The following is a 25,966-nucleotide window of genomic DNA, read 5'->3' on the forward strand; positions in this document are numbered from 1 at the left end:
TGCTGCATGTAAACTGCTTCCTACAACTTTATCTTGCTGTGGCTTTGTCCGGGGATGCAATCCTGTGTAGCTCTACTTGGCAACCACCTCTCTTCAGAGCTGTAGGTAACCTGATTAGATCCACCATACAACCTCCAGGGAGGGGAGAGATGCCAGAGACTGAATTAATCGTCAGGGGTTGACAATTCAATCAATCATGTCTGTGTAATGAGACCTCCCAAAATACCCCTGTATGATGGTTTGGAGAGCTTCCAGGTTGGTGAATGCATCGGGGTTCTGGGAAAGCACAGAGAGGGCACGGGGGCTCTTCTTCCCTATCCCTCGCCCTGTGCATCTCTTCTGTCTGGCTATCCCTGAGTTGTATTCTTTACAATAAGCAAATAACAGTAAACAAACCATATCCCTGAGATTTGTCAGCTGTTTTAGCAAATTATTGAACCCATGGAATTTTTAGCTGGTTGGTGAGAAATACCTCTTTAAATTCTATAACCCACTGTCTTTTTTTTTTTTAAACATAAATTTGTGTTTTCACATTAAATATTTAATTTTATCATCACTTAAAGTTTTAAGTCCTCTCCTTTTTTGCTTTTCCATATATTCAAGCAGGAAAGGAAAATATTGACTTAGATGATGGAGGAAAATGAAGTTTGCAAGGAGAATGAGTAAGAAAGTAGTAAAGGAAGCAGTTTCCCTCCCGTTGGGATCCCGAGATGTGCCGTTGGAGACACACCCTTGAGAGACTGAGCGGTTAACCCATGGGGTCTGTGCTGACTGTAGGTAGTTACTGTAAGGATTGAATTCAGTGGTAGGATTTGAGTGTTTGCCCAGAGAGTAGGAGAAATGGTCGCTGTGTTAGTGTTTTTTCACTGTGACCAAAAGACCTGACATGAACAATTGGAGGAGGAAAAGTTTACGTGGCTCACAGTTTCAGAGGCCTCAGTCCATAGAAGGCCACCTCTAAAGCTCTGGTTCTAAGGGGAGACAGCACATCATGGTGGGAGGGCATGACCATCAGGAAGCAGAGATAGCTCAGTTCACCAAGGACAAAATATCAATCTCAAGAGTTACACCCCTAGGCACCTACTTCTTCCAACCACACCATGCCTGCCTATAGTTACTGCCCAGTTAATCCATATCAGTGGATAGGCTCTCATAACCTAATAGTTTCACCTTTAAACTTCCTTGCATTTTTTCACAGATGAGCTTTTGGGAGATATCTGTTATGTAAACCAGAATAGTGTGGGAACTCCCACCACAACACACACACACACACACATTTGGTGTCAGAAATGTTAGGTGGGCAGAAACAGTTCAGAAGCTACACAGGGACTCAGGCCATTAGTATAAGGTCTGTGTGAATGAGTGAGATATGTTAGAAATATTTTCATTTTACAAACAGAAATTCAATGAGGATACATTAAAAAAAAGTTTTCAGAATAACCACTCAGAAGCATGATTTGATTTCCCCTGAAACCACAAATAAATCACAAATGAATTAAGAAGGGGAGGAGCCTCTTTAAATTCTAGAAACCACATTATTTCTTAACATAGACATGTGTTTTTGCTTTAATTTTTAATCTTCTCATCACTTAAGGTTTTAAGTACCTCCGTTTTGCTTTTTCATATCTTACAGCGAAGAAAGGATAATATTGACTTAGATAATGGAGAAAAATGAGATTCACTGGGGGAAAAGAATAAGAAAGATAGTAAGAGGTTTCCCTCTCGTAAGATAACATCTTATTTTGCAATCAATTCATCCAGTTAATTGTTTTTTTTTCCCCTAACTTTATCTTCTTAAGAACTAGATGGCATTTTTTTTTCCCTATCAAAGTCAACATATTTTTCTTAGGCAACCATAATGATAGCATTGCTAACTGTTAGTGAGTGGTATGGCAGAACACAAAGTTAGTATTTTAGATCATTTATTAGTCACAACGATTCTCAGGAGTAGGTACTATTTTTATCCTCATTTCATAGAGAGAGAACAGTTAGGCTTTGAGAGGTCAGTGGCATGATGTCACAGAACTTGTCCCCTCGTTGGTCACTTGTGGGGGGCATCCAATGCCTGATGACTATTGGCAGAGAGAGGAAATCTGTCTCTGGAAACTGACATATGCAAACTGATGCTCCTCAGTCGTCTCCAGGAACCAGAGATCCCAGATTGATGTTAATGAGGAGGGCAAGAAGAATCAACCTGGAACCTTCCTTCCACTTTAGTGGGGGCTATCTTCATGCCTCTGAGCGGTGACAATCATGATAGTTATTTGTTGTGGTTTTATGTCAAGAAAATCAAACTGGTTGCTACAGTCTGTCTGAAGTAAATGAACTCCCATCTCAGAGCCAAAATAAAGCTTCACAATGGCCATAAAGCAAAACGATAGAAAATTCGAATAGATTCCTTCTCCCCTTCCATGCACACACCCCTCTGCCAGAGTTCACTGCCTCATGCACAACTGGGAATTCTCCTAGCACACCAAAGCCCTTGTTTTAAGTTTTCTCTCTAACACAAGTGCTCCCATTCGATTTGCCCTGTTGCTGTTTACCCTGCTGGGATCTGGTCTTGTTCAAATAACTCACATCTCCTCAGATGACATCTAATTAAATTCCAATGGCACTGTTTACAATGGGGATGGGAGCTTCGTTTTTTTTTTTTTAATTTTTTATTTTTGCAAGTCTCAATTTCTCTTTCTTGCAATGTGCTTTGCTTGTTCAGTATCTCACTTCAAGGCATCCAGATGCAGATTTAAAACATTCTAGAAAGAAATAAGATGCAAGATCCTATGGCATTTAGAATAATTTATGCAGCCTATCCCCTGGGCTCCCAGCCAAACTCCAGCAGGAGAAATTTGCTTCACATTTTATCAAGGTTCACACCACAGTGAATCCTTCTGGAAAAATATCTAAATTGCAATTGTGTAAAGACATTCTGCAGGGGAACATAGCCCAATGTGTTCTGCAACCCTGAAATTTTGGTAAAGGTCACCATAAAGAAATGTGAGCATAGTATTTGGAAGAAGTTCAAAGGCTTTAAGTTTTCTGAAGCCATTGGAATAATGTACAGCAAAGGGGGTCAATGAACATTTATCAGGACATGTTGGAAATTCTGAAGTGTATTTGCTCTGGGAGGCCAAGTGTGTCTTGTTGTTCTTTAAAGTGATAGCAACTCAGAAAATAATAAGCCCATCACTGACAGAGGCTGGGGATTCTATATATACTGAAGTTGCAAACTCTGTGGGACTCTCACTGGTTTTCTCTTTGACACATTCTTGAAATTTCCAAAAACTGTAATTGCTCTTCATTAGACTTGGAGAAGCAGATACATAGATGACATATCTTAACTCACCCAGTGGCCTGGATCAGGGAAATCAGCATCAGCTAAAGCAGTAGTGTCTGGTCTGTGTTTCTATCTTTTCTCTATTTCTGCACACTCATCTTCACTTCCTGTATTCAGGCTACACCCTAGGACGGTGAAGTGTACATCTGAAACCCTGCTCCCCGCCAACGGGAGGCCTCCAGGAGGCTGACGAACCTGTTGGTTTTTGTTCTCCCACCTCCTTCCATCTCCAAGGCAGAAGCCACGCTCTCTCGCTCACAGTGCGAATGCACTTGAACTACAAGGCTGTGATCTTTAAACACAGAGCCAGGGTCATGGGAGCCAGCTGGCCTCCTTTACAACTGACATTTTCATGGTTCCCCTGATGACTGAATCAGGTGTTTATCTGCTTCCTTGGGGAGCTCTGAAATATTTCAATATACTCTCAAATCATCCAGAGGCAGTTTGATTCCACCCTTTGAAATTCTCTTGCTGTCTGGAATCTTGGAGACTTTGTCTTTAGTTTCTGACAATCTTGACATCCAGATCCCCACTGGGGCTGAAGTCCAGTTCTTCTCTTTTACATTGGACTGTCCCCACCACGGAGGCTTTACCATGCCCCAGGTCTCCATCTCTATGAGACAGACTTTGATCTTTTCCTTGCTTCAATTCAGATTTGCTGAGCTCTGTGAATACCATAGACTGAGCACTTACTGACTCATTAATTCAGAGGACAACCTGATGGGCTAAGTACAAAAGAAAGAAAATAAACTGTTAAGCCATTTATTTCAGGAGCAAGCCTTTCTACCCAAATGCTCGTGGAGAGCAAAGCTCTAAGAATTTATTAATCATGTCAAAATGACCGAGGGAAACTGACAATATGCATCATTTTCCTGCTTTATGGTCATCATAGTAGAATATTAAATTCCACTTTGGGCAGTGTTGGCTGTCCAGGTCTCCTTGGAATTTTAGGAAAAAAAATTAAAAAAAAAAGAGATTTCTCATATAAGACATAGGTGAACCTGGGCAGCTCTGGCCGACTTGATGTGAACACCTGTTAAATTGTATTGTGTTGTGACCTTGGAGAGGAAAAATACATAATTTGCTGGGAGGGAGGGGTATCTGAGAGGGGAGAGGATCATCTCACATGTGCTGGTGAGTGTGGGTTTCATTAATAGAGGACTAAATCCACAGAGATGAAGAGTGGAAAACCAAGAAAGAATAGGAGTCATGAAGCTATAGATAGCTATATTTAAGCCATCACCCCCAAACAGCCTCCCGGATGTCTACCATGTCATTCTCCCATTCCTCTGCCTACTGGGAGATTTTTCTAAGAGGATTTGAGTGTACCTGTTGCTTTGAAGGAAAATTATAAGGCCATGAACATCATCAAGGGCCCAATTCTGGCTTTGGCTACTCCCCTGCTCTCATTTCCTGATAGCCCCTCTGTTCATAGTTCACCTTTTCCCTGGTATAGCAAAACTTGCTGAAGACCTACTCATCTGTCAAGATCAAGCTGAAGGGCTGAGGTTGTAGCTTAGTGGCAGAGTACTTGCCTCGCATAGGTGAGGCACTGGGTTCTATCCTCAGCACCACATAAAACAACAAAATAAAGATATTGTGTCATGTATGACTAAAAAAATATTTTTTAAAAAAGAGATCAAGTTGAAGTTCAAATACCCCTTGCTTTGTGAAAGCTACTGGTCTTTTTCACACAGAATTAACTCTTCCTTCTTGTAATTGCATTGTTCTGTGTAAATATTTCCATCCTGGGACTGATGATGCTTGATTTACAATACATTTTAAAGTGTTTGTCTCCTTCACTACTCTGTAGTCATCAAGTCATTTGATAAATGTTTGTTAAAATAAACAGAGAAAAAAATTTAATGTGCATGTCAAAAGACTCTGATTCTGAAAATGGTGGTTGGGAAGAGGTAATCAGTGAGATGTAGTCTTCAGATATATAAGAGATAAATTCAGCTGGGCTCTGTGATTCTTGCCTGTAACCCCAGCGACTTGATAGGCTGAGTCAGGTGCCTTGCAAGTTTGAGTCCAGCCTTACCAACTTAGCAAGACTGTCTCAAAACAACAACAAAAACAGCAACAAATTATAAAGGCTGGAGATAATAAAATAATAATAATACTATGGTACACCTAATTTAAAAGTTGTATGATTTGTCATTAGCATCTTTGTTCTTAAACATATATTTTTCAGGTTCATTTCCACTGCATCATTTAAAGAACTGGCACAAATTAAATGACTTCTTTAAAGCATTAGCTTCATGATTCTCTATTGTCAGAGAAAGTTGCATGATTTGCATTAATGATTTTTTTCCTTTTTTTGTATCATAAACACAATTCACACCATTTAAAGTTCTGAATTTACTCCATGAAATCAAAGTTTAATCAATACAGTCCAAGAGCGCCTACAGAGTTTAAGATTTTAAAATCATAATTGAAATGCATAAAGCAGTTGCTCAGAAAATACCACTGTCTGGAATTTCTGACACATCAGGTATCATGTGCTTCTGTGTCCTGGGTTCAGGCCTATGATGTACTTGGTAGTGTTTAAAGGATAGTCCAAGAATGACAGATGAGGAAACAGAGAAGGAATATTTGGAATTGGAAACATCTCACTTTACACATTCCTCATAAATTACCAGAGACATGCATCCAAAAGCCCCTGAGAAAGGGGTGCAATCATTTCCAGTTTGGAAAAAGGAGGATGAACTAATATAGAACCTTCCAGAATTCATTTGGAAAATCAGAGGAGGAGCTTATAAAGCAGGACTCTCAACAGAGGCAAGAGCTAATTTATTTGATTTATTTCAGCTCTAGAATTTAATTTGGCATTTAAAAACCCATGTTCTGATGCAGGAGAATTCAATGTTTGGGCACTGTGGCTGGGGACAGTGGACAAAGAGTTCACCCAGTCACATGCTAAGCCATCCTGCATTTTTAAAATTTTCTGCAGCTCACTCTAGTTGGTGTCTGTCCCATACTACTGCAAGTTGGAAAGTGAAAGGATTTTTTCATCATGCCATTAACTTTGTGGCTCTGGACTCAGCACACATTTTGTTTCACATCAAGTAACAATGTTTTGAAAAGTAATGTAGGAAAGGAAACAAAAGTAGGCTGAAAGACAATGTAAAAGCATTTAAGAAATTAAAACAAAATGCTCATTTATTATTTTTAATATATAGCCAAATATGACAGCAGTATTACACAAATAGCTCCCTCTCCCCCTTTTAAAATCCCAAATGTGTTGACTCCAACTGAGAGTGAAAAAAAAAAACATGTTTCATTAAAAGTATTGCAACCTACAGCAAGAACACAGGTAACAGTTGGGCACCACCAGCTTCCAGACCTGAAGAGATGTATTGTGTCATCATGGCTGTAAATACACTGAATTTCTTATCAAATGATTATTAGGAAGGAAAAACAAATTCCCCACAAACTGTAAAGCAGAAGAATTGCAGACAAACTTAGTGGAAGAAGTTGTGTGAAGAAGACATTATTGGAATCATACTGATCCCCAGGTAAAAGATAGATGGCAAATTCATGGATCCATTCAAAATAGAGAATTAATAAAGTAAAAGGACCAGAAAGCTTGCAGAAGAAGTATGTAGCATCTGAATTACTGGATTTGAACAAAGGATTCCAACTAAGGTTTCTTCTGCTCTCAGACACCATCAGTGCAAATTCAGATACAATGGTTTCCACATTTGCAGACTCAGGTATGTCTTCCATTGGGTCATGGTGAAGTATGTGTGTTATTTTAGCAGGACAGAAGGCAGGCTTGGAATGTCTCACCAACATGGGAGAGGGAATAGGAATGAAGCCCAGAAGACTGGAAGAAATTCAGAATGCTCAGTTTCCTGAGCTCTGTGTTAATGAAGTTTTGGAAAAGCCTCTGCAAAAATCAACCTTCACCTGTAAGACACGTCCTGGGCTGGACGTCCAGGGCTTTCAAAAACAGTGGGAAATGTGCTGGCAACGCGCTGTGCTCTCCCACACAATCTTTCCTTTTGTTTGGGGTTGACTGGGTTTATAGGGTCAGATTTTCCTCAGTGTTCTCTTTTAGGAGTGCCACAGTGGGCTTTGTGATTCTCACAAAGGGGACAATTATACCCACTTCGAAATGCATCACAACCATTCTGTGCGCTGGTGCAACTGGCAGGAAACACGGACAGCATCCCCCGCCCCTCTCGGAGTGCTCAACTTCTTCTCTTTTCACCCTTCAATGTTGCAAATGACTACAAGCAGAATTACCAGAAACAGTAGTAAATTCCTGGCATTTGAAGTTCCCATGATCCCAGCTGGCACGAAAAAAAGGCTGTCTCTCTCTCTCTCTCTCTTTTTTTCTCTTATTCCCTTGAAAATAATGTACTTCCCAGGCACTGTCCAAATGCCTCAAATCAGGCAAATGAGAGATTTGTTTTGATCAACCAGTGAAAAGACATGCCCTGCTCTCAGTGAGGGCCCCAAGACTGTTAGGGTGTACATAAGATGTCTGTGTCTAAAGAAACTTAGCCCATTTCCCTAAAATAAAGATTATAACATTTCTTTGCAAGGGAAACTCTGATTTCTCCTAAAGTTATTTTCAGAGTAGCCTAGTGGAAGATGCTTAACTGGAGTTTTTATTCCCCTGCTATGAATATGACGATCTGAGCATGTTTTTCTTAAAACTGCCTTTAAAATGGTTGCATAGATGCCACCAGAATGTCTCGACAACAACACTGGGGTCTGGGTCCTGAGACTCATTCACACTTTACAGAGATCCCGCTCTGGGCTCACAGATGAAAGCACCCTTTCATACCTGGTCCTTGGGAAAACTGTTTTTTATTTTTATTTTTTATTGCCTTGTGTGGTTGGCTGGCTCATAGTCTCTGGTAAAAGAAAACTGAAGAATGGGATCATGCTTTTAAAGTCACAGGGAGATAAATGCAAAGTCTCTTTCTGGTTATTACCTGACCATATGTAATCCAATTCCCTTGGGCAAGGATCGCAATGGTTTTAGGATCAATGCCCTAGAAGAGGTACAACTGAGTGATGGTATGGCTGGGTGTTAGAGCAAGTGGGCACATCCGTGCTTTGGGTACATCACATGATTCTTAGCATAGCTTCTGAAATCTGTGCTCCAGGGTCTGGATGTCCTAATGACCTAACTTTGAGCTAAAGTCATTGAACATTTATATGCACTTCGCTCTGAACAAGTTAAAAACTCTGCCTGATAGTAATTTAGATCTTTGCTTTTCCCCCTACAAATCATCTCTGTTCATCCACTCCTATGTTTATATCACCCAAATATAGAAAAATTCTAAAATTAGTTTCATGCTCTCTATTTATTTAATAGCCACAAAAGATTTAGAGCTGCATGATTGGTAATAGATACTTCAATTAAATCTTTAATATCTATATTTTGGTAACACTAGAGAAAATAGAGACTACCTAAACATCCAAACTCCTTGGGACAGATAGAAGTCACTGAGATATTCCAGCTGGAATAAAAAGGAATATGGTGTTGTTATCCATCAAGTCAAAAAACTTTTTTACTTTATTCCATTAGAAGAGGATGGTTTTTTTTTTTAGCAATTCTCAAAGGTAAATAAATCTTAGATAAAGATGAGCAATAGCTTATGATTTGTATATAATTTTTTCCAGTCTTTTATCTTAGATTTAAAGTAACAATCTTTCAGTGTCGACAATGAGCTAGCAATTACCTTATAATAAGTTTTGAGCATTTTATTCCTGTAGTCATAATTTGGTCATTCATAATAAGTGTTTTGTTTAGTAGCTAATGCCAACATGTTCTATAAACTTAATATGGAAAATTGATTCAACTTTGTGATTTTTTTTACTTTAATAATTATCATCTGCTTCTTTGTAATAATCATTATTAGAGCAACGAACACTGGATGGTGTAAGTTATGAGATACTTAGGCAGGTGTATTATAATTAAAATTGAAGTTAGAGGATCAGCTCAATCAAAAGTTTAAGATGTAATACCATGTAAGCTGATACAATAGTGATAGAGGAGAAAATTATACACATTTTGAGGTTGTAGTTTTCAATTTCCATGACTATCTTATGAGAATTTTTCCTAGGTGTGCTTTTCAATATTCAATAGCCATAGACTTTGTAAGTAAGGTTTTCAACTAGTACGTTTGTCGTAGATAATTATGGAGGCCTTCACAGTCTGAGTTAGTCCTTTAAGAAAAGAGTAAAGGAGGCCTGAGATTTCAGTTGGGAGTTTGTTATTAATTCTGGAATATTTTTAAGGGACTGTTTTTGTATAACCACCATGTTTTCCAATGGGTGCAAAACAGAACTAAGCACAAACTGATTGGATTCAGTTATTTATAAGAAATCAGTGACCTTACAGGAAAACCGACATAAGGCACATCAAATGGTGTAAACTTTGGCTTGACAGATTTAAACATTCCAACTCTGAAATTTACAATTTTCAATTTCGTGGGACAATCACTTTTGTTTGTTTTTTTTTATAGAAGAACAATTTTAAAAAATCAATATTGTTACTATTGCTTCATAGGTGTTAGCTAACTAGAAAATGGAAGATTCTGATGAAGCAAACAAGAAAATTTTCAGGAATTAGAAATAGAAAGTCTGGGTGTACTTAAATCAGATGCACCAAACTTTAACTTCTATTCACATTTGAAGCAAAGACTAAGGAATAAGATTTGTAGATGTGTGAAGTGACAAAAATAAATGCCCCAAAGTCTCTGAGACACTGAAGTTGTATGAGTATCAAGTCCCCACATGGAATGCAAAGTTCCCTGGCACAGGAATTATAGAAGTGAAGATAATTACTCAACGGTCCTATCTCTAGCTATGGAAGAGTTAATTCTAAAGTTCTTAGAGATAACCAATCTTTCAGTCCATAAATTTGTAAACCATATGGAAAAATAGATGATGTGTTGTTGAGCTATGTGTGACTTTTTCTGTCTCTTTTAATTCAAAGAGTTTGTGATTCTACATCTGGTTATACATAAAGAACTACCAATGACAGTAAATGACAACAGAAAGAGGCAAAAAAAAAATGGACTCCCGGTACATTTTACTCACTAGATAACACAGCGGATTTAATCTAGGGATATTTTTGTCTAACCTCTTCTCTTCTTTCCTTTCCATCCAGGGGACATCAATGTCTGAAAACACGTTTGCCACACAGGAAGGGATGTATACCTCACTATCTACTCAGTAGAATCCAAAAAAGTTGCCAAGTACCCTGTACCATACAGAGCCACTTCCCTCATCCCCAGCAAAGAATTACCAGGCCTAAAATGTCAGTAGTGTTACGATTGAGAAAACCTGAGACTACCCAATAAAGGACATAACAACCATACACACCTAAAGTGCAAATGCTTCTTTGGTACATTAGAACTTTTGAAGACCTTAAAACAATCATGCTGATAATTCAAAAAGCCACAGCAGAAATGTTGGTACCAGATGAAACTTGTGCTCTTGCATCTGCTCAGTAAGAAGTAAAGTAGAAATTATATCTGGTCAGGGACACCTATTGAATAGCTTTTATTCTTAGATTTGAAATTAACAGATGATTCAAAATAAAGCAAAGAGCACAGATGTACAATCCTGTATTATATTCCAGAAACATTCTTCAAATAAAACACTTTATATTTTCCTAAGTAGAATAAAAATTTGGAGTGGTCTTATTGGCAAAGTTGTGTTTGAGGATTTTACTGTATTATGATGACCAGTTTATATGTCTGAGTTCTGTTACTATGCAAGATCTCAGCACCGTAACTTGGTTGCATCAGGTGTTCAATGAATAATTAATTGAAGTAAATAGTTGAATGAATGAACAAATAAAAGGATAAAACAAAATGCCCTGTGAAATGTTAAGTGTTTGATAAACACAAGGTAACATGAATATATAATATTTAATATACCTCACCTCACAATCTTTACTCGAAAGGCCTTTCAGGGACAAAAACATTTAAACAGTTTAAAGAGAAAACAAAAATCATGATTGTACATGTGGTAAGAAAACCAACTGTGAGGAGTATCAGTATTTAAATACATTTGTGAAATAAAGACAGAAAATATTTAAACAGCAAAGATAAACAGTATTGTTAATGTGGATGGCCACAGATGGGGAAGTGGGGGAGGGGACCTGTGAACCCAAGAAAGACCCTGCAATGACTAGAACTTGAAAGCCTTGGTTGTTATTAAACTAGCAGCATCAGAATACAGCAATATGAAAGAAAGATTGGTCCAGTGTTCCATATTACACAACAGAGTAGATAATCCAGACAGCAAATAAAGTGAGGTTGGAGATGGATTGTGCCTTTTGAGCTGCTTGGTTGGTCTTGATTGCTGACACAGGGGTGCAGGCAATAAGAACTGAACGAAAATCACCCCCGATCAGGAGTCTTAAGTTCCATACCCAGTGCTGACACTGGCAAAGTTACCGCATCTCTTTAAGATGAAGATGTTAGATTAGATGACCTCCCATCATCTGGCATTCAGGTGCTGATGCCCAAAGTGGGGTCATGGGCAGGAAAGTGAGAGAAAGAACAATCCTTTGGAGTTAGTGGATCACATTTTAATAAAACATCTAGAAAAATGCCTGAAGAAATACAAAGCCAAAGAACATTTCACAGGAGAAAGAAATCCTAACCCCACAGGTTCCCTCTTTTCAGTTAGTCATAGTTAAATATTAATTTCTTATTGTAGAGTGAAAGTGCCTTGAACCAAGGCAAGGATCCTTCCAAAAAACTTAATTTTTTTTTAAAAAAATGGGAAACATACTAGGGATATTACCAAATCTACTCCTTCAGGAAGAAATGACATAGAATTTTTTTTTTTTGGCCCAAACTGGTGAATTATGCTAAGTTGAGAATATAGATTACCTGAATATTAGCATAATTTAAAATAATTATATGCCTTTTATATAGCCTGCATTTGCAAAATCTTACATATATGTCCCATGTATTTTTATATTTTAATGTCAGAGCCTCCAACATTTGTGTTATAAGATTAAAATAAATATGAAATTATGTTTGTAGTATTAAAGAGAATCCTTCTGTCTGTTCAGATTCTAGACTTCCTTTTGCAGAAGTGTAAAATGGGATGTCAGAAAAAACTAGAGAAGCTAAGTAACTCCACATAACAAATAACCCAACCTGTTGAAGAACACACACAGGGTAGGCACAGTAGTGCACACCTGTAATCCCAGCCGCTTGAGAAGCTGAGGCAGGAGGATCTTGGGTGGAATGCCAGTCTCTCGAAACAGTGAGATGCTAAGCAACTCATTGAGACCATCTCTAAATAAAATACAAAATAGGGCTGGGGATGTGGCTCAGTAGTTGAGTGCCCCTGAGTTCAATCCCTGGTAAAACACACACACACACACACACACACACACACACACACACACACACACACACACACACAGGCAAGTTTGGTGTGGGAAAAGAAAAGTAGCTGGATGGATATCATGTGGAGCAAATACTAGAGGAAATATGAAGATAGATGGAAAAGAATTTAAGTGATTTTTTTTGTGTGTTTTGAATGCATTATTCTTTGACAATTTCTTAAGAAATGTATTGAATTGTCTTTGATTGCCTTTTGGACTGATGGACTACTCTTCCTTTGAATGCAAATTTGTGCTGACCCTGGACCAATAAATGTGCTTTATATGGACTACACTGACATAAGATTTTAAAAGTCTGTTCATCTGTACATTTAATCATTCTGCATGATAATCTTATTAGGAAAACTGGACTGAAATGTTTTTATTTTCCAAAATTGAAAACTGAGACTAATGAAGGTTAAAGTGATTTTCCCAAAATAAAATAGTGGAGACTCAAAGTCATGCTCTTCATAATTCCATGAGCTCTCTTTGAAATAAAAAACAAAAAACACTTCATATGTAAAAGAGATACCAAATCTTCTCTCTTTTTCCCTCTTCATTTGTCTTCAAGAATAAATAATCTGAAGGAAACATCTTTCTAGGACTTTCTACTAGAATTTTCTACAATGAGTATAGTGTTGATGGTAATCACAAACCATCTGAGGCCTCCTCACTTGAAGTGTGGCAAGTGTGACTCAAAAACTAAATTTTAAATTGTACTTAATTTTAACTGATTTAAATTTTAGTTGCCACATTGGGTTAGTGGGTGATAGTGGACAGCATAGCTGTAGGTAATACAAATCAGAGATTAATATACTTGTGGTGGGTTGTCCTTTATAATTTATCTTTAGTTTTCTATTTTTTAGTACACCTTTAGGTCCAAACGCTTCCAAAACAAATCAACATTACTGTTAGTGCCATCTGATTTCCTTAAGACATCTTTGGTGGCATTTAATACATTTAGCTAATCACTGATTATTACTTTTATAAAAAATTAAGATGAAATAGCTAAATACCTCTATAGCACCATTTACCTGATTTCTCCAGAAGTTTGTATGTGTCCCTTTGTTATTTTTATTGTTTTAAATTATTATTGATTCTTTCCCTATTCTTATAGCATGTTGAGTCACATACCCAGGCACCTTCTCTAATACATAACACATGTAGGGTTCAATGCTGTGGTGTCCATTCTGAAATTTCCAGAAACTGTGTTTGCCCTTTGCAGCAAAGGAGCATCAAGAGCAAACCAGAAGTACACATAGAAAGGAAGTTTCTAGGTGGATTCACTCAACATTTTCTCTTTGCAACTCAAGAATTCATACACAACACAGAATTCTCACCACCTTGAACTCTAAGTTCTCTTAAGAAGTTTCCCCACACTTTAATAGCAGCTTTTCTACTTTCAAAATCCACACCCCTCCCCCAACTTGGTGCTTTGGATCATTGAACAATCCAGAAGGTTTTTATTTATTTATTGAAACAAGATTATCAAATTTTGTAAATGTAAAAATGGAAGACAAGCTCCGATGGGTGTAAGGACAACATTACTGCTTAAAAGAAGTGTATAATGAATTGGATCAAAATATGCAAGTATTTATATAACTGCCAATCAATCCATTGCTGTTGGAAGCCACACCTACCATAAAAGCTGATGAGAAGAAGCATTATCATATCCCAGAAGGAAGTTGTCTTTGTGTTTCATTATGTATTTGTAGAATGCCAGTTGCACCAGTTACATTGGTTAAATCATCTGGTTATTGCTATCTGACCCAACCTACTCCACAAGAATAAGTTGAGATATTTCATATAAATTGAACACAGCTATAGCAGATTGTCATCACATCCTTCAATCACCTTGCTTTTCAGTTTATTATTTTCTTGCCATCATTAACTAAGCAGGTTAGTAAAAAGTTAGCATTCTCATTAGATACTTAAAAGATAAAGCAAAATATACATGACAGAAAGTGGCACTTGCTTATGTTGGACAATGGTGATGATAAAGTGTGACATTGTTAGTGGACTGATGCTGTCCAATGGAGACATTGTGCACAGAGGCTAAGCTGATAGCAAAGTGCTACTTTTGAGACATCTCTGCTTTCTGAGACCTGATTCTGCAAATGTTGAGCACGGTACCTTTCAAAAACCAACAGTTTCTTGGCATGGAATGTAAGTTTCATGGATCAGTGTGTGGATAAATTGTACATAGTATGAAATTTAAACTTTAAGAGCTCAGTATGCATATTAACCCCTTTCCTCCTCAAGTGATGCTTTCCTTCATTTGGGGGGAATTTTTAAAATTTGGATTGTGATTACTGGGCAAATGGTAGTTCCAGCTAAAGAGTTTTAAGCATCTGCTTCATTTAGCCAGGGAGGGAAGGGGTTGGACATGAAAAAGAGTGGATCAAAGAGGCAGGGAACTGACAGGCACTGCCACTAACTGAACCACTTTTACTAAGTGACATAAAAATATTCTAATATTAAGGATTATTTTACAACTCTATGGAAGTAATGCAGTGATACATCTTGCATTTGTTCTGTCTTAATGACAAAATGCACTCTTAGAGTCACAAGAGCCTGCCTTGTGTTAGTTATAAACAAAAATATATTTATATATATATTTATGTAACTACTATGTGCTTTAAAGAAAATTACTGTATGATTCAGCAGTGTTCTTTCCTTCTTTATATCACCAGGGATATCCTGACTTGAGCTACTTCTTGGATAGGAATAGACAATGAAATGGGCTTTTTGCACTAAAATAGAAAAAAAATTAAAAACCCATATACTTAAAATCCCTTAACATTTTTTTTTTTGTCTCAAAAATGATCAAGGAACTCTTGGTATTATTTCTTTTTGTTTCCATCGGCCAACAGTGACTGCGGCTCTGTGTGACTTTGTGGGTGGGAGACAGAAGCAATGTTTCTGAAGGCCAATCAGATGTCTTTATTCTGAGGCAAGAGAATGGAAAGCCTCATTTACTACTCCCTCCTTCTTAATCCTCAACTAACAGTGTGGAAATTGTGTCACAGCTCATAGAAAGGGCCTTCCTGACCAAGACACAGGCAGGCATCCTGCAAACCTCCTGTACAGATGAAAGAGTCATCCTGCAAACTAATGAACTTGTTGGAACAGATGGATCTAGAGCCAAAAAATCAAAATCCTCATGCCACACGTCTGTTTGGAAAAGATAGAAAAATCTCTTATTTTGTGTTTGCTTTTCCTCCCGTGTGAGCTATTGTTCCCAGCAATCTTGAGACATTCATCATTGCTTTGTTGAGTGAAAGGGTTCAGGCTTTGGAACACGGTTACCTTGGAGACATCAGAGAAGAACATTTGAACCAAAGATGAAGATCCCTTGTGAACTAAAGCTTTATTATTATTATTTTCCTCAATCCCTTTGCAACCCTGCACCTAAGCCAAAAAGCATCATAATATTGTTATACTTCTGAAAAGTCCACAGGAGATGTTCCGAGTGAACTATAGATGTCATTCCACTAGGGAATTCCATACTCAGTGTAAATGGTATCCAGTATAAGCTTGAAAATTTCTTTTAGACTTCCTGGGCTGGGCTTGTCCAGAAATCTCGTCTCTTTCAGGCTACAGCAGCTTAGGGCTCCTTTGCGTGTGTGTCTTTTTTTTTTGTTTGTTTTGATTTTTTTTTTTTTTGTCTTAAAGGTATAGGCAAAATTTTAGTCTTAAACACCTGTAAGCCAGTACTGGTGCTGTTCAGTCCTAGAAATTTTAGCACTGCTCTGATACAATAAAACCTTCTTTCTCTCCGACTGGTTCAACTTCAGCGTAGGCAGGATGTCCAGAACCCCTTCGAAATTTCATGGCAGGCCATCTGCTTGGACGTCTCTACAACAGAAAGTGCAAAAAATAATGAGCTTTGGGGTACAGTACTATCATCAGAAAAAAATATATTTGCCCACTATTCTAGATTGACTACTTAAGTAAATTTACTAACATGTTGAATGAGCCCTCATTACCACCACAGGTAAAATTAACTTGTTCTCTAGAAACCCTTGAATCCCTGTGCTTCTGTCTCTAGGATGGCACTTCTAACCCTGGGAAGTGGCTGTTGATTTGCAACACCTGCCTCAGAGGACGGAGAGTTCTCATAGGCAAGTTTTAATGTCTTATGCTCATTTTTGTCTGAAAAGTTCTCAAATGTAGAGGCAAAAAATGAGCTACAATTTAAAATAAATCTTTTAAATATAAAGCTGTTGACAATTTCTCCTTTAGAAATTAATATTGGCATTACTTCATTTCATTTATTATTTCACCAAAAATGCATCACTATAAAGTTTTTAACAGTTTTTAAAAGTGTGCTTTCAAATTAGATGCTGGACTTCCTAGTAAATGAGCTAAAAGAAGTATTATTCAGTTTATTGAGAAATTATTTATTAAGTTCAGGATAACCATTTACGATATTTTTTTGTTTATAAATTCAATTTGTTGGACCTGAAAATGGAACCCATTATCAGAAGGTGGGGACAAACTGGAGCCTATGAAGTTAAATTGCATAGTAGACACTAGTCCTAAAATACAGGTTATGTGTTTTGTCAGAAAGAACATTTTTCCCTAGTATTCCTTCGAACAAAACTTCTGTGGTTTAGAAATAGATGTGCTGAAATGAATTATTAAGATTCTGCAGCAGAAGACACTAAAATGCATTTCACAACCACAGTGACACTAGAAACGATTACTCCATTTATCAAAGGGCCTGCGATTTGGGGGTAAATAAGACAATAAATATTGAAGGAAGACTATTTCTATCTAAAGAATTTTAATGCAAAAAAAGGTCAAATGTCAGTGTACATATACTGGCATTTGGTGTCTTGCTAGATTTGTCACTGACGTGCCACAGTCAATGATTAATGAATGACTATGGAAGAAGATTTTTCACATGGAGTAGGAATGGGTATTTACTCTACACTGGAAAAATACCAATCGAGGTAATTGCATTCTGCCTACTAATAATATTAGATGCTGTCTCTATGACATCATGTGGTTGGAATGCCTTATACTACTTAGCTGAGAGGGCCACATAGCAAAACAAGGTACCTGAAGTGGGACTGAAAAATCACCACCAGAGGAGACAAATGCTAAGCAAATCTAGGGAGGTGGGTGTTGTGACTGGTGGTTACTCCTGTTTGGAGGGGTGAGGCCCACATGCTAGGCCTATAGTACTCACTACTTACAGGTCCCTCTCTAGTTTCCATGACTTTGCAACTGGGCTTTTCCTAAGCCATGACTGCCCTGCCGAAGCAACACCACTAAGACTTTGCTTCCAGTCTCCACCTTTCTAAACTCCAAATGCCCTGTGGGTCCAGCTGGCAACTAATGCTCCATGAACTAGCACTAATTTCCAAGCCTAGCCCTTAAACATGTTGTGCTATAGGGACTTTGTACTAGGTGATTTGCATATAGGATATCATTCAAAATGAAAATCCTAGTCATTTACGTTTTGCGCAAACCTGGAAAGCAGCATATGACAATCGAGATTAAAACAAAATTTACTTCCAAAGTTATTTCTGCCCACTTTAGAAATTACTGCTTAAAAATGAATGGCTTATGCATAACTTCCCAAACATGTGAACATGATTTTACTTTCATTTTACTCCTAAAAATAAGTTATTAAAAACTTTAATGTTCTGTTAATAAATAAGAATTACTAAGTTATCATTTTATCTCAGCTGAAAAGATTGTAGGGTTGTTAACCATGTATTTTGTGAGCTCACCATAGAATATAGCATAAATATGTTGGGCAGTGAAGCTTCCTCTGTTAATACAATACAAATTTATTTTTAGGCATTTTTTCCATACTCTTAAAGATCATTGACCATCATTCTTAAAGATCATTGTTCTTAATTTTTTTCTGATATTCACTTTAGAAAAAAATATAAATATACCATCACAAGATTTAAAATCCCCAGAGATACACCTCTCACTTACAGTTTGGCTAAATTATCAGTGTATATCACTCATTTGCATTTTATTACTAAATTTGAATAAAATGTTATCAGTGTAATGTAGCTACAAAATTATTTGAGAATTTTCTTTTCAAACAAAATCAAAAGCTTATACTTTTATAGTTTTTTTAAAAAATAAATTAAAAGAATGGGTAAGTACCCATAATAATAAATACCTTAATATTTATACAGGAAATCCGAAATCTGAAGCATTACAAAATTTGATACTTTGAGTGCTGATACAATGTCGCAAATGGAAAATTCCACATGATGAAACAATGCTTCATGAATAAAATTATAAAAACATTTTACAAAACTATCTCTAGGCTCTCCGTGTATAAGATAAACACAAAACAATGAATTTTGCTTTGAAACTTAGATTCCATCCCCAAAATCTTATTATGTATATGCAAATATTCCAATATTAACAAAAATCAAAATCTGAAATATTTTTGCTCCCAAGTATTTTGGAAAAGGGATACACAACCTATAATGAAAGCTAACACTTGATCAAGCAAATGGAGTTTTAAAATACTGGTATTATTTTATGTTCCTTTACAACCCCTTGACATACCAATCTTACCTCTAAAAATTCCAAATAAAGAGTAACAAATTCCTTTCTTTTTTTTCCTAGAATATTTTCACAAGCAATGTGATTTCATATCACAAGACAATTTTGTGGTCATTAATAAGTCCTTTGATTTCTCTGTACCTTTGTTTCCTCCTCTGTAAAAATGAGAGCTAATTTGTTCTCTAAAATCTTCATTCTTGCTTGCTTGAGATAATTGACTTTAAAGGTCAGAAAAAGATCATAATTAAAAAAAAATAAGCAGACCTTCTTTATTGTAGTTCTTCTGATCGTTGTCCTGCCTGTGTTACTCTATTAATCTTTAGAATTCATAAATTCCAGTGAAAATTACATAAATTAGTTCTAATTGAAACTGCTTTTTTTGGGTGTCAATCTTCAGCTACTCAGAGACATCTATATAAATGAAAATAAAAGGTAACTATGATTTTACCAGGATGACTAAATATTTAGTTCTCACAGAAAGTCTTTAATGTTGGTACTACAAAGTGATCTGCCTCTCCTGGGGACTGGGAAGGGCATGGACAGAGAGATCTAGAAACGTGGGCATTATTCCGGTCCTGCCATGATCTTGCAAATGTGATGAGTGTAATTTGGCATTTTTTGGAAGGGAGATACTGAACTTCTTTCTTGAAGTTTAGACATTTCCAAATCTGTGTCCTTTTTAGAATAGTTAATTCACATGATTACAGAAACTGATAGAGGCCACGGGGTCACTTGCTAACAGAGCAGGATGTTTGCTAAAAATCATAAAATTCAAACCAGACTGTGATGTTAATTCATTACAGAGACTCAGATGTAATGCCTTAAAACATTACGGGTGATATGCGTGGGTAATCTTTAATTTCATTTCTGAGAATTATTTGTGTGATTAATCACATGCAGAAGAAAATGCCCACAGTGATACGTCAGCACTAGGGTGGGCTGTGCCAGTAGGATTCTCCCTACATACTCCTTCAGTACTATTAATTGAACAGTTATCCAGATTTGTTTCAATGGTCTGTGGTAAGATAATTAGCTGAAATATTCATAAACAAACGTGTAGGGTACCCTCAGTGAGCAGTGTACACAAAACTGCAGCAGAGGATCTGTCCTCCAGTGCCGAGTCCAGATAGTGCTGTTTGCTGGGTTAGATGAACCCTTGAAAAGAAGTTAAAGGTAAAAATGTAAAAGGGCTAATCTAGAAATTCAAGACCCAGAGAGAAGACACTCAAGGTGCACGATGGCATTTGACATGCAGCTGATTGGAAATTTCGGGTATTCTGAGTTGCTGTCCTCAATTGAACAGAGAGGTTGAAAGTGGTCGGAATCATTTCCCAGCATAGGACTATGGCCAAGTCTCACACACACATCTTCTTAGTTATGTTTCCTTATCCAGACAATGAAATGAACTAGATTATTGATTATTTTCAAATTTCTTCTTTTAAACAATCTTAAAGCCAGAGACCCTGCCCCTTCAAATAAAATGCCACACAAGGTAAATCTCCCTTAATTGTGGTAGTGAGAACCCTACTTACATGTGTTCCCAGACACCTGAGGGAGTTATGAATGCTAGATCTCTTTTTAAAATTTTGTTTTGTAGTTGCAAATAGATAAAATACCTTTATTTTATTTATTTGTTTATTTATTTATTTTTGGTACTGGGGATTGAACTCAGGGGCACTCGACCACTGAGTCATTTCCCAAGCCCTATTTTGTATTTTATTTAGAGATAGGGTCTCACCAAGTTGCTTAGGGCTTTGCTGTTGCTGAGGCTGGCTTTGAACTCTTGATACTCCTGTCTCAGCCTCCAGAGCTACTGGATTACAGGCATGTGCTATCATATCTGGCTTATTTGTTTATATTTTTGTGGTGCTAAGGATCAATCCCAGTGCCTTGCATATGCTAGGCAAGCGCTCTGCCACTGAGCTACAGCCCAAGCCCCAAATCCTAGATTTCTTAAGCCATGTTTTTGGAAAACTATAAAATCTGTATTTGTTTATTATTCTGAAGATGGCCTACATACCCCCTTGAATGTATCTCTACCTTCCTAAATAAACCTTCTCTGAAAAAAAAAAAAAAACAAAACCCACCATCAACGAAAAATCTAAATCTGCATTTCTCAAACTGGACTGTGTCTACAAATCAAAAGGCATCTATTCATGTGCTGGGTCTGGTTCAGTGGGTCTGGGGGCTCTGCATTTCTAACCAGCTCCTGGTAATGCTAATGCTGCTGGATCCCAACACATCTTAAAGAACCAGGTGGATGATTCTCTAAGGTCTTCAAACAAGTACATCCTCCCAAAGTGAATGAAATAAAAAAACACTAAACTATAACCTTCCCTGTGTCTTTGGCAGGACTTTGTGGTGATCAAATGCATTGTTCTTGCAGTAAAGTCACCTTTTCAATTCTTAGCTTTGAAGTCTGTAGAGATGAAGAACACTTTTTTTTCCTTATACCTAGAAATACAAGTTTTTCTCCATTTCCCTTATTTCATGTTGAATATTTCTTGTCTTAACAAACAATACAGTGAGTTGACAGATTTAGTAAACAAATACAGAAAACACCAGTTAAATTTGAATTTCAGTTAAATGAGTCATTTTTTAACACATTTCATGGGAAAGAAAGAAAGAAAGAGAGAGAGAGAGAGAGAAAGAGAGAATGAAAGAAAGGAATCATTTAAAAAATGATTCTTTTCTTTTAATACAAATTTATCTGAGTGACCTGTATTTTACTTGGCAACCCTATCTACAGGGAAACACAATGGCTTTGGAACCTTGCCAGTAAAACTTGCAATCTAATTAAAATAGGTACTCCCATTTCATGAGTTATGGGTTACCTTTTCCTCAAAAAGAGTAATTCGCATTGATTTGTTTGCCTTCTGATGTGGCTGAAATTCCAAGGAATAATCTTGGGTGTGAAATGGAGCTTTGGTGCTTTTTATGCATTTTCTGCTTATCTTATTTTGGTTGTTTCTCATGTAGAAGTTGAATTTATACTAGAATTATCCTATGGGTCATCCTTAAATATTAGTCATTACCATAATCAGTACAAGTCCAAAGTGAAAACTGTCCCCAAACACATATAGGACTACTATCTAGTATGCTTAACAAAATATCATATAATTTATGTGATTTTCCAAAAGTTCAAGTATTCAGAGTATACAAATTCAATGATTCTCTACTCTCTGCTAAATCAAGTACAGACTCTTTAACATGCGAAGAAATATCTTTTATTTAAAAAATCTTTTATTTTATATAAAAATCCATTGTTTTATTTCACTGTCTGGTGCTTCTTAAGGCTCACTGAAAATAAAATCATCTGGGACAACTTCAAACAAACAAACAAACAAACAAAAACAAAACAAAACTGATGTTGAGGCCAACCTCAGAATCTCTAGGTGAGATCCAGGAAGGTGTATATTTAAAAAGGACTTCAGTGAATCAAAGAGCACAGGGAAGGGTGAGAGCCGATACCTCTCTGTTCCTGTCTACATCCCACTCTTCAGGCAAGCTGGAATGCTGCTTACTTCAATCATCTTTACTTACACAAACACTATCCAATTCACATTTTTTCCCCAGAACTTTCTCCTACTACAGATTAGAAGCCTTTGTTGTTTCAGACATTTCCTGGTATTTTATCAATATCTCTTGCCACATTTTGGCACACCCTGGGTTGTTTATGTGGCTGCATACCACAGTCTCTTATAGCTGTCTTGTTCTCTAAATATTCTAGAGGCCAAGTGTCACATCCTGTTCCACTCTGAGATACCCAGTGCATGGGGTACTGAAGATACTTACCACCTGGAGTGGACCCTCTGTGTAACATCTGCCTTCTCTAGAACACAACATTATTTTCAGTAATCATCACAAAAGGAAATGAATAATAGCAACGAACAGAAAAGAAATGCAGACAATTAAAATTTGGAGGTTTTGAATTTCATTGGTATAAACAGGCCAGTTAAAAAATACAAAAAAAAAAAGAAAAAGAAAGTAAATATTACCATGCAAAAGGGAGACTTGTAGTGAATGAATGTACTTTTCTGAAGAAAAAGAAGAAAGACACACGAAGGAAAGTTGCCAAATGAGTGGGAATGCCACCAAGTTCAGAGAATGATTTGCACTTGTAATAACAGAACTGAAGTACTTTGAATTCTGCATCTTTATGATTACAACCACAATGCTAGAACACTTTGTCTTGAGTTTACTATTTTAACCCAAACATATAATGTACCACTGGGGTTGGGGACACTTGTGCCTGAAGCAAGTGTCATGGATCCCAAATCCCTAGGTACTTATTCTTTGAATGAATGCACATGGTTGAGTCCACTATCGGGGGCTAGTATGTAACTGACAGTTCTAAGAATTAACAGCCACATAGAAGGCAATGGGTACTGAAGGACAAATAATAAAATTGTGCCAAGTTGAAGCTTATACATATATTATGTCAGTAAATCTCAATAGTAGCTGAATCCACTCTTTAGCACTTGGGTTGACAAATGTTTCTTTCAGTGAAGAATATTTTATCAGTACTGATTTAGAATGTCTAGCACATAGGGCTAATAAAAAGTTAATCTAATTTTAATTTTATTATAATTTTATCATGCTATACAGACAAGGCACTCTCTGATTGATTACTGGTACTTGGGAAAATTTCGATCTGCCATGGTCATCACTCATATTCATTATAAAAGTTTGTGTTGACTTGCACACAAGTCAAATGCTGTGCTTATGCTATAGCATAGCATCCAGATTCTTGAGTGATAACCTATGTTCTTGACATTTCTCCCCATCTTTTGATATCTGCTTGTTATCATTCTTTGTTTCCAAAACTGAGAATGACTGGTGATAATACCATGGAGGGCATTCAGTTGGGAATAAATCAATGCAGGACTCAGCCAATTCGATAATTATTGACACACTTCTATAGGAAAATTCAGACATATACAGTCTATTTGGGGAAAATTTATCTATTTCAGGGTTCCTCCTGTATTATTTTGAAAATATCCATTTCCATCTTTTCTATATTGCTCATTCTACTTTGCTTTAAAACAGCCATCTCCAGACTTTGGCTACCACATGGCACTGCCTCTAAGTCCTTTGGATTATAGAGCAGTGACTCACATCAGTCTCTACAGTTCACCCAGCCTTCACTTAACTTCCTGTCAGCCCTGAGGGCTTCCTTGAACCCACTTACACTTTATTCTCTCATCCATCTCACAATCTGTTCTGGGTTAGCTCTCCCCATCCTCATGAAATATCCTCATCTCCTATGTTTTCTTATTCCAGATCTAAGCAGATGCAGTTAGTGCAGAAAAAGTCACATCTTTAGGTTAACCCAGCTCCCTCAAAATCATACTGTAATTTTAATTGGAAAGTCAGTGATCAGTTTACTAATTCTTTTGTTGAATCCTTAGAACACGCTGGGACTCTGTCTGTTCATTTTCCAGCATCTAATTTCCTGCCGCCCTCCCTCAGTTCTGTACTTCTCCACCCACTTCTACTGAGAAGATTAAGCCATTAAGAAGATGCTAATCCTCCCCCACCTCATCAGTGCCTTTGGAGCTGCTCCTTATCTGAAATACTCTTCTCTGTTGCATAATTGCTTTTCCTGCTTAATAATCCCATCTCTGCTATGAAGTTACTTCATTCCTTTCCTTCCTAAGCACCTTAAAACACTCCTTCTGTTGTTTTATTTTTTCTCCCCTTATGTCTGTACTCAACCTCAGAAAAAAAGATCCTTTGAATTTTTTTTTTTTTTTTTTTTTTTTGTATTCTCAGTACTCTGTCTTTTGAATGCATGCCTTCACATCATGGAACCATTTTTATTTTTTTAAACCTCTTAAATTGGGTGCCTGTTCACTCTTAGAATTGCATTCTCTCAGGTTACTAATGATCTCATTATCAGATTAATGCCTCTTTTTCTCTTCTGTGACATCTCTACAGCACTTCATAGTGTTCCCGACCTCTTCATTCTTCTTCCCCGTTTCATGCACCTGAATCTTGCTGCTTTCTGGGTTTGTTTTTGTTTTTGTTTTGTTTTGTTCTTGATCTTGTCCCCTTTACTTGTTCAAAAATCCTGAATGTTTGCATGTCCTAAGGTTTAGTTGGGAGCACTCCAACTTTCTTTTCTCTGCAGCAGGCTCCTTTAGTCTCTTAGATTTCAGCTTCCCCTATTATAATTTCTATCTTTCCCACCTGTTCTACCTTTGCCAGTCCCTCTCTTTGGTGGCTTTTGTGAAGTGTCCCATTTGTGATGTGACCATCAGCTCAAACCAAATATGCTCAAAATCCACTCCCTCTTGTTCCTTCCAAAACAAACTTTGGTTTCTGATGTTTCTAATTTGGTCACCAGATAATTTCATTTCCCAGTTCCTTAAACTTTGTACTTTGGAGTTATCGTTGGTTCTTATTTTCCTTATCCCACAGATCCAATGCAATGAATGAAAACACCCTTCTGGTCTTTACTGCTAAAGAGCTGCAGGATTTTTAGAAATGGCTTCGTTTCTGGGAGCCTCAGTCACTTTAATTTAGACTATGACAGTGCCTGCATTACTGGCCTCACTGGGGAGTGGTGAGACTCTGATAAGTGATTGACAGCACTTTCAGACATAAATCTTCATGCAAATGAAGCCTGTTAAATTCTATCTTCCTTCTTCATATGGCTCTTGAATTAGAGCCATTCCATTAGATTCCCTCCATCAAGACCCAAATTC

At 37.1% G+C, this 25,966-nt stretch overlaps 1 protein-coding gene across 2 annotated transcripts in view; it reads right to left on the bottom strand.

Moving 5' to 3' along the window:
* Positions 1-14,166: 14,166 nt before the first annotated feature.
* The window catches only part of Plxdc2 (plexin domain containing 2), a 421,355-nt gene continuing 409,555 nt past the window's right edge, over positions 14,167-25,966 (bottom strand). For both annotated transcript variants that reach the window (XM_078023341.1, XM_005325782.5), the window contains one exon: positions 14,167-16,568. In XM_078023341.1, the coding sequence (XP_077879467.1) occupies positions 16,452-16,568 (117 nt within the window). In that variant the 3' untranslated portion in view covers positions 14,167-16,451. The remainder of the gene's footprint in view (positions 16,569-25,966) is intronic.

Source organism: Ictidomys tridecemlineatus, chromosome 10 (assembly GCF_052094955.1).
Source record: "Ictidomys tridecemlineatus isolate mIctTri1 chromosome 10, mIctTri1.hap1, whole genome shotgun sequence".
Classification (NCBI taxonomy): Eukaryota; Metazoa; Chordata; class Mammalia; order Rodentia; family Sciuridae; genus Ictidomys; species Ictidomys tridecemlineatus.